This window comes from Amphibalanus amphitrite, unplaced genomic scaffold, assembly GCF_019059575.1.
Source record: "Amphibalanus amphitrite isolate SeventyFive unplaced genomic scaffold, NRLGWU_Aamphi_draft 000034F_arrow, whole genome shotgun sequence".
Lineage (NCBI taxonomy): Eukaryota > Metazoa > Arthropoda > Thecostraca > Balanomorpha > Balanidae > Amphibalanus > Amphibalanus amphitrite.
The window spans coordinates 303,831-316,920 of record NW_024881530.1 but is presented as its reverse complement, the minus strand read 5'-3'; the positions used below and the strand labels follow the sequence as shown (position 1 = coordinate 316,920).

Here is a 13,090-nt window from a genome sequence, read left to right as displayed (position 1 = left end):
ACGACGACCTTAACGACCGACCATCGAGGGGAAACTTCTACGAACGACGATTCGACCGCCTCTACCAACGGCGAACAGCGACTGAACGGGAGTCAGAGGGACGTCCACTCAGCAGTGCGGCACGGGGATGATGGAGACGCAACTGAAGGAGCCGTTCCAGCAGCCGACACGGTCGGTTTCAGCTCTGGTACCGACTCAGTGTCTGGTCTCACGCCCCTCCCAGGTGATGGCCTACAGGGGCCTACTGAGCAATGTGAGCGCCGCTCAGGACAACTTAAGGACAACTGGGTTGTAAATCTGTCTGGCCAACCGCTGAGTGAGGCCGAAATTGGGGTGTTAAGTAGAGGGTTGAATTTCGTTCCAACACCTTAGAAGGTAGACAATGTCGAATTTATTACTGAAGTTGAGAAATTGTTATCTAGGAGTGACATGTCACAGGATGAAGCCGCCAAGGTTCGTTTTGAGGTCACTAAGGCTCTTCAAACTTTCAAACCTTCAAGCGACAATCTCACGGTCGAGGAAAGGCGCGCCCTACATGATCTTCAAAAAAGGGAGGATATTATGATCTTACCGAGTGACAAGGGGAAGTCAGTTTGTGTTATGACTACAGAGCAGTATAGAGATAAGGTAAACGACCTGCTATCTGATACGGATACTTATGAACCGCTGCAGAAGGACCCCACCCCTGTGTTCACTCGTAAAGTCAGGGAGACTCTAAAGTCTGTAGAAAACAAGGGTAATGTGTCAAGAAGTCAATATTTACAGCTGTACCCTTCTGACCCCTTGCCTCCACTGTTCTATGGTTTGCCTAAGGTTCATAAGCCGGGAGTGCCGTTGAGACCGATCGTGTCAACGATTGGATCAGTTACCTACTCGTTAGCTAAGCACCTGGCCCGTCTCCTAGCCCCGCTAGTAGGTAACACTTCTTCACATATCAGGAACTCGAGTGATTTTGCTGACTTTGTGCAAACTTTGAAGTTCGAAGAGGAGGAGGAGATGGTATCCTTTGATGTGACATCCCTATTTACCTCTGTTCCCACGGACGTAGCGTGCGACGTAGCCAAGAGACGGCTGGAAGAGGATAAAAACAAGGGGCATGACAGTATTCTGGCTAGGACCGGGATGGATGTAGAGGACATTCTGCTGCTGCTGCGCCTGTGCCTGGACACCACCTATTTCCAGGTGAATGGCAACTTTTACAAACAGAACAAAGGGACGGCGATGGGGAGCCCTGTCAGTGTAGTGGTGGCGAATTTGTTTATGGAAGAGGTAGAGCAGAGAGCCCTCGAGTCGTTCCTACATCCGGTCACTGTTTGGAAGCGGTACGTGGATGACACTTCTGTTGTCGTGGGAAGGGACCTTGTGGACAGTCTCCACGAGCACCTGAACAGACAGGTAACTGGCATTCAGTTTACTGTAGAAAGGGAAAACGAGCAAAGCCTGCCTTTTTTGGATGTGATGGTAAGTAGGATGGATGACGGCTCAGTCAAAACTACAGTACACCGGAAAGCGACCCATACGGACAGCTATCTAAATTTCGACTCGCATCACAGCGCTCAACATAAAGAATCAGTGGTTCGGTCCTTGGTAAGGAGGGAGGAGCAGCTGATAACCAACGACTCGGATAGAGTAGTAGAGGCTGACCATGTCAACAGGGTGCTCAGGGCCAACAACTACCCTAAGCGGTTCATACAGGCGACCCGCAGGAAAGTTAGGAACAGGGAGGCCAGGCCCAGGGATCAGCGTGATGACAAACCTCTTGTTGTCATACCTTACGTTAAAGGGGTAACGGAGAAGGTGACCCGTGCGCTGAAGCCGTACGCCCGAGTGGCTACCAAACCAGACCGAAACTTAAGAGGTATCTTGGTGAAACCGAAAGATAGACGGGGTCCACATCAGAATGCCGGTCTCGTGTACCAGTATGAGTGCGAGTGTGACCAGGTGTATATCGGGGAAACGGGAAGAAGCATTAAAACTAGGGAAAAAGAACACAAACGGGCTATTAGAAACATGGACGAAAATCATTCCGGTATTTCAAAACACGTCATAGAGACGGGACATCATCGCGTGGGAGGGGGTCAAAATCCTGGCTTTTGAGAGGGAGTGGAAAAAACGGAAGATAAAAGAGGGTATTTTCATTGACAAGGCGAGGGGGCGTGCGCTAAACACAAAACCAGGTGTTCCAGTCGCAAATGTCTACCGTGTGTTAGACTGAAATGTGTGGTATTTTGTCATGTGCGTGTATTGTTATTGTGTGACGTGCTTGATGGTAGCGCGATCGAAAAGAAACAGCGAGAATTTTTTTCAAAAAATATCCAGATGCGCCATTTTCGCTTTTTGTGGTGTCTAATGTAACTGTTTAATTTTATATGGATCTGTTTTAGTGTTTTGTACCAAGGCTGACGAAGAAAGCTGCATAGCTTTCGAAAGCTCCCATTAAATAAAGTAATAGCTGGTGTTCAATTATGTCTTTTTGTCAATTATGCCCTTTTGTTGTTGACTCTTTTGGAAGAGTCAGACGTGTTTTGGTAAAGCTCCTGATTTATGCTTATTTTAGCGTAATCGGATCATGTCATACCCTGAAATGTATATGGATACATTCCTAATTTAACGCAGAACAGTCGTATTATAAATTGTAAAAAGAGATATAGCAAGAACGAAGCATATATCATCAGGCAAATATTGGATATTTTTGACCTAGAAACCAATATTTCGGTAAGTCACCATCGTCAAAAAGCTCTTGATTTTTATCGCCAATCACGTGCTGGATTTGACGACAGATCTCGAAATTGAGACATTGCATAATGCCAAGTAAACGCCGAAGGAGAGTTCGATCAGATGTTTCACCAACTATGGCTGTATCGGAAGAATCTAAGAATGAAGAAGGAAACAGAAAAGAACCAGATTTACACGAAAGTGATACTCCGGATGGAAAAAACAAAAGCAAAGATTCATATATTGAGGAAGAAGTGATCAATGGACAGGCGGATGCCTGCTACGAAACTGCAGAAGAAACGGGAGAGGCTGATCGGCGTAAAGAGAGCAGCTTGACAGAAAAACACAATATGATCGTGAAAGATAAGAAGGTCACGGTCATAAAGAGGAAAACGAAGACAGACTTAGAAACGCAAGTGAATCAGCTCTTGGAAGAAAATGCTTCTCTGAGGCGTCAACTTGCTGAGCTCTACGAGGAACGGCGTACCCCAGCAGATCACAGCAGGGAAGGAAACGCGATGTCGGCATCAGATCACGGCAAGGGAGGAAATGCTCAGTCGGAGGGGCACGGTCTCTGCGGCTCTTGTGCGACCTACCTTCTGGAGCTGTCAAGGCAAACCACAGGTCAGGTCAGTGAGGTCAGTCAGAGAATTGGCCTCGTCGACCACTCTACGACCCAGCCTACACGTGGGATCGACGAAATCGGTGATACAAACAGCAGATTCTTCATGACATTGGATGAAACTGAGACCGTACCGAAGGGGAGAGCAAGCGGAGTTGACACCGTGCCGAAGAGGATAGAAGAGGAGTCGACTGGGTGGACGACGGTGAAAGGAACGAGATCCCATCCCGTGACCGAAGGAAAGCATATCCCAGTCCACACCTCAAACAGGTATGAAGTGCTGGCAGATGCCGAGAAGGACGAGGTGAGGTACCTGGTTGTGGGAGGCTCCAGGGTGAGGCCTCTAAAAAAGGCGTTTTGTAAAAAAGAGGACAGGTGCGTGGTCGTTCCGGGAGCATCTGTTTCGGACGTAGACGCTACAGTTCAGGAGGAGCTGAGCAAGTGCGATCCTGATGTCGTAATAGTTCAGGTCGGTGTGAACGATATAGGTCCGAGGCGCAGTGTCAAACTTATCCAGGATTACCGTGCTTTGCTGCGAAGCTTAAGGGAGGCGAGAAAACCGGTGGTCGTAACTGGTATTCTTCCCCGTATGTCTGCCTCCAGAGAATGGTACTCACGTGCCTTAGCTGCAAATGTCTCAGTTGAGAAGCTCTGCTCAAACATGGGCTTCAAATTTGTCGACTTGTGGGAGGAGTTTTATGGACAAGGGACCTACTACCTGGGAGATGGTTTACATTTCTCAGACAGGGGAGCCTCAGTTTTGGCTGAGGCGTACACCAATGTACTTTCGGGAAACTAGCCGTGTTGGGGGGTCATGAGTGTCAGTTGGTAAGTAATCGAGGAGATAGTATGACTCAGCATCTCCCTAGGGACTCGAAGTTCTGTGATAGTGCTGGTACTCAATGTAATCTTAAAGCTAGACACAATGTCAAATGTGTTATGCTCAACGCACAGAGCATACGCTCGAAATTTGACGAATTTAAATGTTACTTAGCTGTAAACACGCCAGATATTGTTTGCGTTACAGAAACTTGGGTAAGTGAAAGCTTTAATGGCGACAGACTCACGGATTTTGAAGTGCAGGGATACAATATGTTTTCTTGCTGTAGGGAAGCCAAACAGGGGGGAGGGATCCTTATTTACGTTAATAGTCTGTATAGTGCTCTTAAAGTGGATGATGCATTGAAGGCAAAGCAGGTAGAGTCAATATGGATTGATGTGAGACTGGGGAAAGATGTCCATGACGATATAAGACTTGGGGTTTTCTATAGGCCCGGTAATATTATGGAAATCCCACAGCTGGAGGTAGATGGCATGATATGTGAGGAAATTCGTCGAAACTTCAAAACAAATTGTCTTATAATGGGAGATTTTAACCTTAAAGAATACGAAGAAAGAACAGGGGACACAAAGGCATGCAAAATGTATAGAAATCTCTTAGAGGAGGAACTCTTCATGAATCAATTTGTTAGCGAGCCAACTAGAAGGGGTTCTATTTTGGATTTGGTATTTTCTGACAACATGGAGATGGTAAAAGAACTTAAGGTTGGTGAAGGGTTGGGCAAGAGTGACCATAATATGGTTAACTTTCTTATTCCGTCAAAGGTCAAACCCAAGGATAACCTAGCCGATGTTCCAAACTTTAATAAGGCGAACTTTAGAATGATGCGAAATGAGCTATCGAAGGTTAATTGGCATCAGAGGCTTTTAGATTTAAGTGCTTCTCAAGCATGGAATGCCTTTAAAGCGGTATTGTTCGACATTCAGTCGAGATGTATACCAACGAAAACTAAACGATCTAGAAGGAAATTGAACCCTCCATGGCTTACTCCTGAGGTCAGAAATGCCATAAGATGTAAGAAGGCTGCTTTTAGGGCCATGAAGAAGGGTGCCTTTCTTGAATCAGATAGGATAAATTACAAGAAGTGTAGAAATTTGCTCAAAAAGAAGGTCAGAGCATCTAAACGAGCAAAGGAGTTAGATCTGGCAAGAAACTGTCAAGGAAACAGCAAACAATTCTTTAGCTTTTATAAATTAAATAATACTAGAGGTACAGGTTTACGCGATAACTGTATGTTTTGATACGTATGATTAACGGATGCATTAGTTTGGGTGTATAAACTTGCATTTTTATGGGTATTACTTCTGTAGAACTGGGTAACTGCTTTTAATTGAACTGTAAAGTATGATGGTGATGCATGCGAGTTGTTCGAGCCCTTTGTATAAGTTAGGATGTTACTCAATTCAACCCTACCCTACCCTACCCTACCCTACCCTACCCTACCCGACTCTACCCCTACCCTACCCCACCCTACACTACCCTACCCTACCCCTACACTACACTACACTATACCCTACCCTACCCTACCCCTACCCTACACTACCCTACCCTACCCTGCCCTACCCTACCCTACCCTACCCCTACCCTACCCTACCCTACCCCTACCCTACCCTACTCTACCCTACCCTACCCCTACCCTGCCCTGCCCTACCCTACCCTACCCTACCCTACCCTTACACTATCCTACCCTACCCTACCCTACCCTACCCTACACTACCCTACCCTACCCCTACCCTACCCTACCCTTACACTACCCTACCCTCCCCTACCCTACCCCTAACCCTACACTACCCTACCCTACCCTACCCTACCCTATCCTACCCTTACACTACCCTACCCTACCCTACCCCTAACCCTACACTACCCTACCTACCCTACCCTACCCTACCCTACCCTACCCTGTCCTACCCTACCCTACCCTACACTACCCTACCCTACCCTACCCTATCCTACCCTTACACTACCCTACCCTACCCTACCCCTAACCCTACACTACCCTACCTACCCTACCCTACCCTACCCTACCCTACCCTGTCCTACCCTACCCTACCCTACACTACCCTACCCTACCCTACCCTACCCTACCCTACACTACCCTACACTACACTATCCTACCCTACCCTACCCTACACTACCCTACCCTACCCTACCCTACCCTACACTACCCTACACTACCACCGACAGTCCAAGTTACCACCGGCCGAGAAACGGCTGAGATATTGCAAACACGAATTAATTGTATTTACTGGCGAATCCCCTTGGCGAGCGGTGCCCTGTGTCGGCCTTCGTTGTCAAAGGTCAATGACCTGCCGGCTCTGTTGCTTTCCACTCAGTTTTTTAAGCGAACAACTGAACCTAAAGCACGTGCCTTCTGCTCGGCGCCGGTCGCGGCCCCACCACGTGCACACCGCTGAACCCACCCCCTCGAAAATTTAATACGACAAATGAGTGCACGCGTCCGACTTGCAGCGAAAATTTCACCCCCGTAGCCCTTACCGTTCCCGAGCAATAGTCTGTTGCCGATTCTAGTGTTAACCCTATGGCACACCAAGTGAGCACGCGCCACGGGCGCACCCCTGGCCGCATCGTGCCCAAAATTTAATACGACATGTTGAATGACGTGACCCACGAGCCGTGAAACTTTCACCCCCCTGCGTCAATCGACGGTGCCGTAATTAGCCATTTTGGGAGTTACCCCGACGGCGGCGGACTTTTTAGGATTTATAATATAGACTAGAGGTACAGGTTTACGCGATAACTGTATGATTTGATTTATGTTATGTTACGGGTGCATTAGTTTTGGGTGATTGACTTGTATTTTTAGCTGTATATTATTTGGGTAGATTTGGGTAGCTGTTTTTAATTGAACTGTAAGGGATGGTGATAGTTGCGGGGTGTTCAAGTGTTTTGTATGTTGGGCCCTTTTTGAACTCAACCCTACCCTACCCCTACCCCTACCCTACCCCTACCCTACCCCTACCCTACCCCTACCTTATCCTACCCTACCCTACCCCGTACCCTACCCTACCCTACCCTACCCTACCCTACCCTACCCTACCCTACCCTACCCTACCCTACCCTACCCTACCCTACCCTACTACCCTACCCTACTCTACCCTACCCTACCCTACCCTACTCTACCCTACTCTACCCTACCCTACCCTACCTTACTACCCTAACCTACCCTACCCTACCCTACCCTAATACCCTACCCCTACCCCTAAACTAACCTACCCTACCCTACCCCTATCCCTACACTACCCTACCCTACCCCTACCCTATCCTACTACCCTACCCTACCCTACCCTACTCTACCCTACCCTACCCTACCCTATATCTTACCCCTACCCCTACACTACCCTACCCTACCCTTACACTACCCTACCCTACTCTTACACTACCCTACCCTACCCTACTCTTACACTACCCTACCCTACCCTACCTTTCCCTACCCTACCCTACCCTACCCCTACTCTACACTACCCTAACCTACCCTACCCTACCCTACCCTACCCCTACCCTACCCCTACTCCTACCCTACCCTACCCTACCCTACCCTTACACTAACCTACCCTACCCTTACACTACCCTACCCCTACCCTACCCTACCCTACCCTACCCTACCCTACACTACACTACCACCGACAGTCAAAGTTTCAGCTAAATCGGCCCAGAAATGGCTGAGATATTGCAAAAACAAATTAATTGTATTTACTGGCGAATCCCCTTGGCGAGCGGTGCCCGGCGTCGGTATTCATTGCCAAAGGTCAACGACCTCCCGGCTCTGATTTCGCTCAGGTTTGCAAGCGAAGAAACTGAGCCTAAAGCACGTGCCCTCTGCTCGGCGCCGGTCGCGATTCTAATGCTTACCCCATGGCGCAGATGAGCACGCGCCACGGGCGCACCCCCGGCCGAATCGTGCCCAAAATTTAATACGACCTGTTGAATTACGTGACCCACGAGTCGTGAAAATTTCACCCTCTTTTTCACCCTAGAGGTACAGGTTTACGCGATAACTGTATGTTTTGATTTATGTTATGTTACGGGCGCATTAGTTTGGGTGATTGACTTGTATTTTTAGCTGTATTATTTGGGTAGATTTGGGTAGCTGTTTTTAATTGAACAGGGATGGTGATACTTGCGGGGTGTTCAAGTGTTTTGTATGTTGGGCCTTTTTGAACTCAACCCTACCCCTACCCTAATCCTACCCTACCCTACCCCTACCCTACCCTACCATACCCTACCCTACCCTACCATACCCTACCCTACCCTACTACCCTACCCTACCCTACCCTACCCTACCCTACCCTACTACCCTACCCTACCCTACCCTACCCTACCCTACTACCCTACCCTACTCTACCCTACCCTACCCTACCCTACTACCCTACCCTACTCTACCCTACCCTACCCTACCCTACCCTACCCTACCCTACTCTACCCTACCCTACCCTACCCTATTCTACTACCCTACCCTACTCTACCCTACCCTACCCTACCATACCCTACCATATCCTACCCTACCATACCCTACCCTACTACCCTAACCTACCCTACCCTACCCTACCCTACCCTACCTAACTCTACCCTACCCTACCCTACTACCCTATCATACCCTACCCTACCTTACCCTACCCTACCCTACCCTACCCTACCCTACCCTACCCTACCCTAATCCCTACCCTACCCTACCCCTACCCTACTCTACCTTACCCTAAACTACCTACCCTACCCTACCCTACCCTACCCTACCCTACCCTACCCTACCCTACCCTACCCTACCCTACCCTACACTACCATACCATACCATACCATACCATACCCTACCCTACACTACCCCTACACTACCCTACCTTACCCTACCCTATCCCTACCCTACCCTACCCTACCCTACCCTACCCTACCCCTACCCCTACACTACCCTACCCTACCCTACCCTACCCTACTCCTACACAAACCTACCCTACCCTACACAAACCTACCCTACCCTACCCTAACCCTATCCTACCCTACCCTACCCTACCCTACCCTACCCCTACCCCTACCCCTAACCTACCGTACCCTACCCTGCCCTACCCTACCCTACCCTACCCTACCCTACACTACCACCGACAGTCCAAGTTTCAGCTAAATCGGCCCAGAAACGGCCGAGATATTGCAAACACGAATTAATTGTATTTACTGGCGAATCCCCTTGGCGAGCGGTGCCCTGTGTCGGCCTTTGTTGTCAAAGTTCAATGACCTGCCGGCTCTGATGCTTTTCACTCAGTTTTTTAAGCGAACAACTGGGCCTAAAGCACGTGCCCTCTGCTCGGCGCCGGTCGCGATTCTAATGCTATCCCTATGGCGCACATGAGCACGCGCCACGGGTGCACCCCCGGCCGAATCGTGCCCAAAATTTAATACGACCTGTTGAATTACGTGACCCACGAGTCGTGAAAATTTCACCCTCGTGCGTCAATCGACGGCGCCGCAATAGGCGTTTTTGGGAGTAACGCCGGCTGCGTAACCCCGACGGCGGCGGACTTTTTAAGATTTATAATAGTAGATCACACGAGGCGTTGGACCCCTGAAGTCGAACAACAATGTAGTATCTAGTGACAGCGAAATGACAGAATTACTAAGTACTCAGTTTCAATCGGTGTTTACCGTTGAGGACACGGATGGTTTTGAGTCACTTCTACCACAGATGGTTACTGATGCAATGGTTGGAAACTTAGGCGAGATAGGTTGTGGCTTGGTTCAACAGTATATTGAGAGACTAAAGTCAAATAAATCTGAAGGGCCTGATGAAATATATGCAAAGGTATTAAAGGAATGTAAACAAGAGTTATCAATTCCATTATCTATAATATTTACGAGATCCCTTAACGATGCAGACATTCCTACTGATTGGAAAAAAGCAAATATAGTCCCAATATTTAAGAAAGGTGATAAAAGTTGTGCTGAAAACTACCGACCTGTCAGTCTTACCTCCTTGGTATGTAAACTACTTGAATCGATTATTAAGGATAACATAGTTTGTTTTCTGAAGGAGAATGATATTATAAAAGAATCTCAACACGGATTTATGAAAGGGCGCTCATGCCTCACTAACCTTTTGAAATTTCTTGATGAGGCGACAGAGACTTTTGATCAGGGTAAGCAGCTAGATGTCTCTTTCCTTGATTTCAGTAAAGCCTTCGATACGGTCCCCCATAAAAGGCTCTGCTTACAACTCAAATGTCATGGAATAGATGGTCAAATCTTAAGCTGGATTGAGAATTGGTTATCTGATCGACAACAGCGGGTAGTGCTAAATGGCACTAAATCAAAATGGAGAAATGTGCTAAGTGGGGTTCCACAGGGATCCGTCCTGGGACCATTGCTTTTCTTAATTTTTGTCAACTCTATCGAAACTGTTGTGAATAGTGATACGCTGAAATTTGCTGACGATCTTAAAATATTTAGGGTTATAGGGGACGATAAGGATCATAATGAGCTCCAATCAGATCTTGATAGGCTCGTAAAATGGTCAGAGCAGTGGCAAATGAAGTTTAATTTTAAAAAGTGCAAGGTCATGCATATTGGTAGAGAACATTATGACACTTCATACACAATGGGGGGACAAACATTATGTAATATAGACAGTGAAAAGGACTTGGGCGTGATTATTAATAAGAAGCTTTCTTCAACTGAACAAGTACAAGCAGCCAGAAAAAAGGCCCTTCGGATGCTTGGAGCAATAAACAGGAATGTTTCGTACAAAAGTGCAGAGGTTTTGCTTACGCTTTATTGTGCATACGTTAGGCCTCATTTGGAATATTGCGTTCAGTCATGGTCTCCAATGCATGAAAAAGATAGTTTGCTTTTGGAAAGAGTGCAAAAAAGGGCGACAAAGATGGTAAATGGTATGAAAGATCTGCATTATGAGGATAGATTAAAATCGCTTAAGCTATTTTCTCTCAAATACAGAAGGCTTAGGGGAGACTTGATCGAGGTGTTTAAATTCGTAAATGGCCAAGCCACAGGATACCTTAGGGATATGTTTGATTTCAATTTGGAGGGCAGAAGCAGGGGCCATCAATATAAGCTTGCCATTAAACGTAGCAGGACAAAGTTAAGGCAGTCGTTTTTCAGTAGAAGAGTGGTAGGTCATTGGAACAGTTTACCAACTAGCGTAATAAGTGCAACCTCCCTCGAAACATTTAAACATAGCCTCGACAAATACTTTACAGAGCGGGATATAGTATACAGATATAGGTGGGACTAGCCAACTGATGTGTGCATGTGATCAATGTAAGATGTGCGTGAATTCATAGCAAAAATTATGCCTGGTATTAGGTTGCAATATGTCTGCAGAATGTTGTTGCGGGTGTTTGATGCTGTTCCGTTGAGCTTATATGCGAATTGTTTGGAGATGCCTTGCATGGCAGTGGACTTGTGAGACATTTGGCGATGATAGTGCGTGGCCGAGGGGGGGGGGGGGGGGCAGGGAAGAGTTGTGACGAAATGATTGATGAAGTGATGAAGTGGCAAAATGTTGGTAATGTGGCGTAGGTATGCTTTATGCCTGCAATGTGTCGCTGTTTTGTGCCGACTTCACACACATAAGTTAGGGAGAAAAGCGGAAAGGTGGCACGCATTTTGACAGACTGTGCAAATGTGCAACCAAGTATGGGCCCCAGTGGCTCTTTGTTGTACTGCAAATTTATGTCTAAAAATTTATGTCTTCTATAACAAATAAATATATATAATCAATGAATTGGAAAACCGCAAATAAATCACATTTTAAATGGCATGGTTAAATTTGCATGGACTGCAAATACATAGCCATTTTTCCTTGGTCTGGTGCCGAACTTACCCTCATCATCATCATCTGGATGTCTCCGCGTCCCATGGTCTTCATACTGGAGGCCAGTTCGACGCCGTCCCGAGAGACTGATGCGCGCACATCGAGCGGGTACCGCAGGTTATCTGAGTGTACCTTCCCGCCGGCGTCTAGAAGTACGGCCAGTACCCGGTAAATGGTACCGGGACGCACCAGACGAGACGCCAGCACCATGTACCGACTGTGGGAGGACGGAGAGAATGTTATTGTGCAGTGAAACGATATCGCTAGTGATATAAGTCGTTTACGTGACGGCACCTCTGGTCATATTTCGTGCGATCTGGTCAAATTAGGTCCACGGTTGAGTCTTGGTAGTTTTTCAGCCGAATAACGGCTATAACTAGGTAAACCTGAACTAGCCAATGCTTAATGTAAAAACGCCAGCATAACAATAGTTGTGAGGGAATCGATCTTCTGAAGCTGCCAATAGGTAATGCAAAACATTTTCAAAACGCAAGTCGTAACGTTTAACAGAAAACAGATATCGAGAAACATAACATAATTTACGAAGCACAAATATTCCATCTCAAACAGAGGCCCGCCTGATTGATGTAAGAATGGCGAATGGCGATCTTCATTCCCAGTGATTTATCACCACGTCACCAGGCTGGCAGCTGAGGCAGCCCTCTCGGCGACTCCCGTCACCGCAGATACGTACGTACGCGTTAATCCTTCGTCATGCCGAGCTGCGGTCAGCGTCGACGGTTGGGACCCGTTTGGTGACTATCGAGACGGGTTTTTGGCTCACAGGAAGGGAGGGGGACATAGCGATACTATACGCAGGTGGTGTGGCTATGCCCTTGCCTGATGTGTCGATCCGGCCATGGTTGTGGCAGCAGTGCAGGTCAGAACTGTCAATGGTTGTGTTACATAACTGGATAACTGAAGGAACTGGCAGAGGGTCACGCGGAACCGTCAGGTAGTTACCAGACCTTAAGCAGTAGCCATAAGACCCAGAACCTAAAAACATTCGAATCATGAATGGCTCAACGTAAGATGTTCTTGATGTTCATAAGTGCAGAGTGTAGGTACCTATGTATAC

General features: G+C 47.4%; 1 protein-coding gene across 1 annotated transcript in view; it reads right to left on the bottom strand.

Moving 5' to 3' along the window:
• Positions 1-13,090, bottom strand: part of LOC122369992 (CD109 antigen-like) — a 79,804-nt gene that overhangs the window by 52,980 nt on the left and 13,734 nt on the right. The window contains exon 2 of the mRNA XM_043345207.1: positions 12,022-12,229. Within this exon, the coding sequence (XP_043201142.1) occupies positions 12,022-12,229 (208 nt within the window). The remainder of the gene's footprint in view (positions 1-12,021; positions 12,230-13,090) is intronic.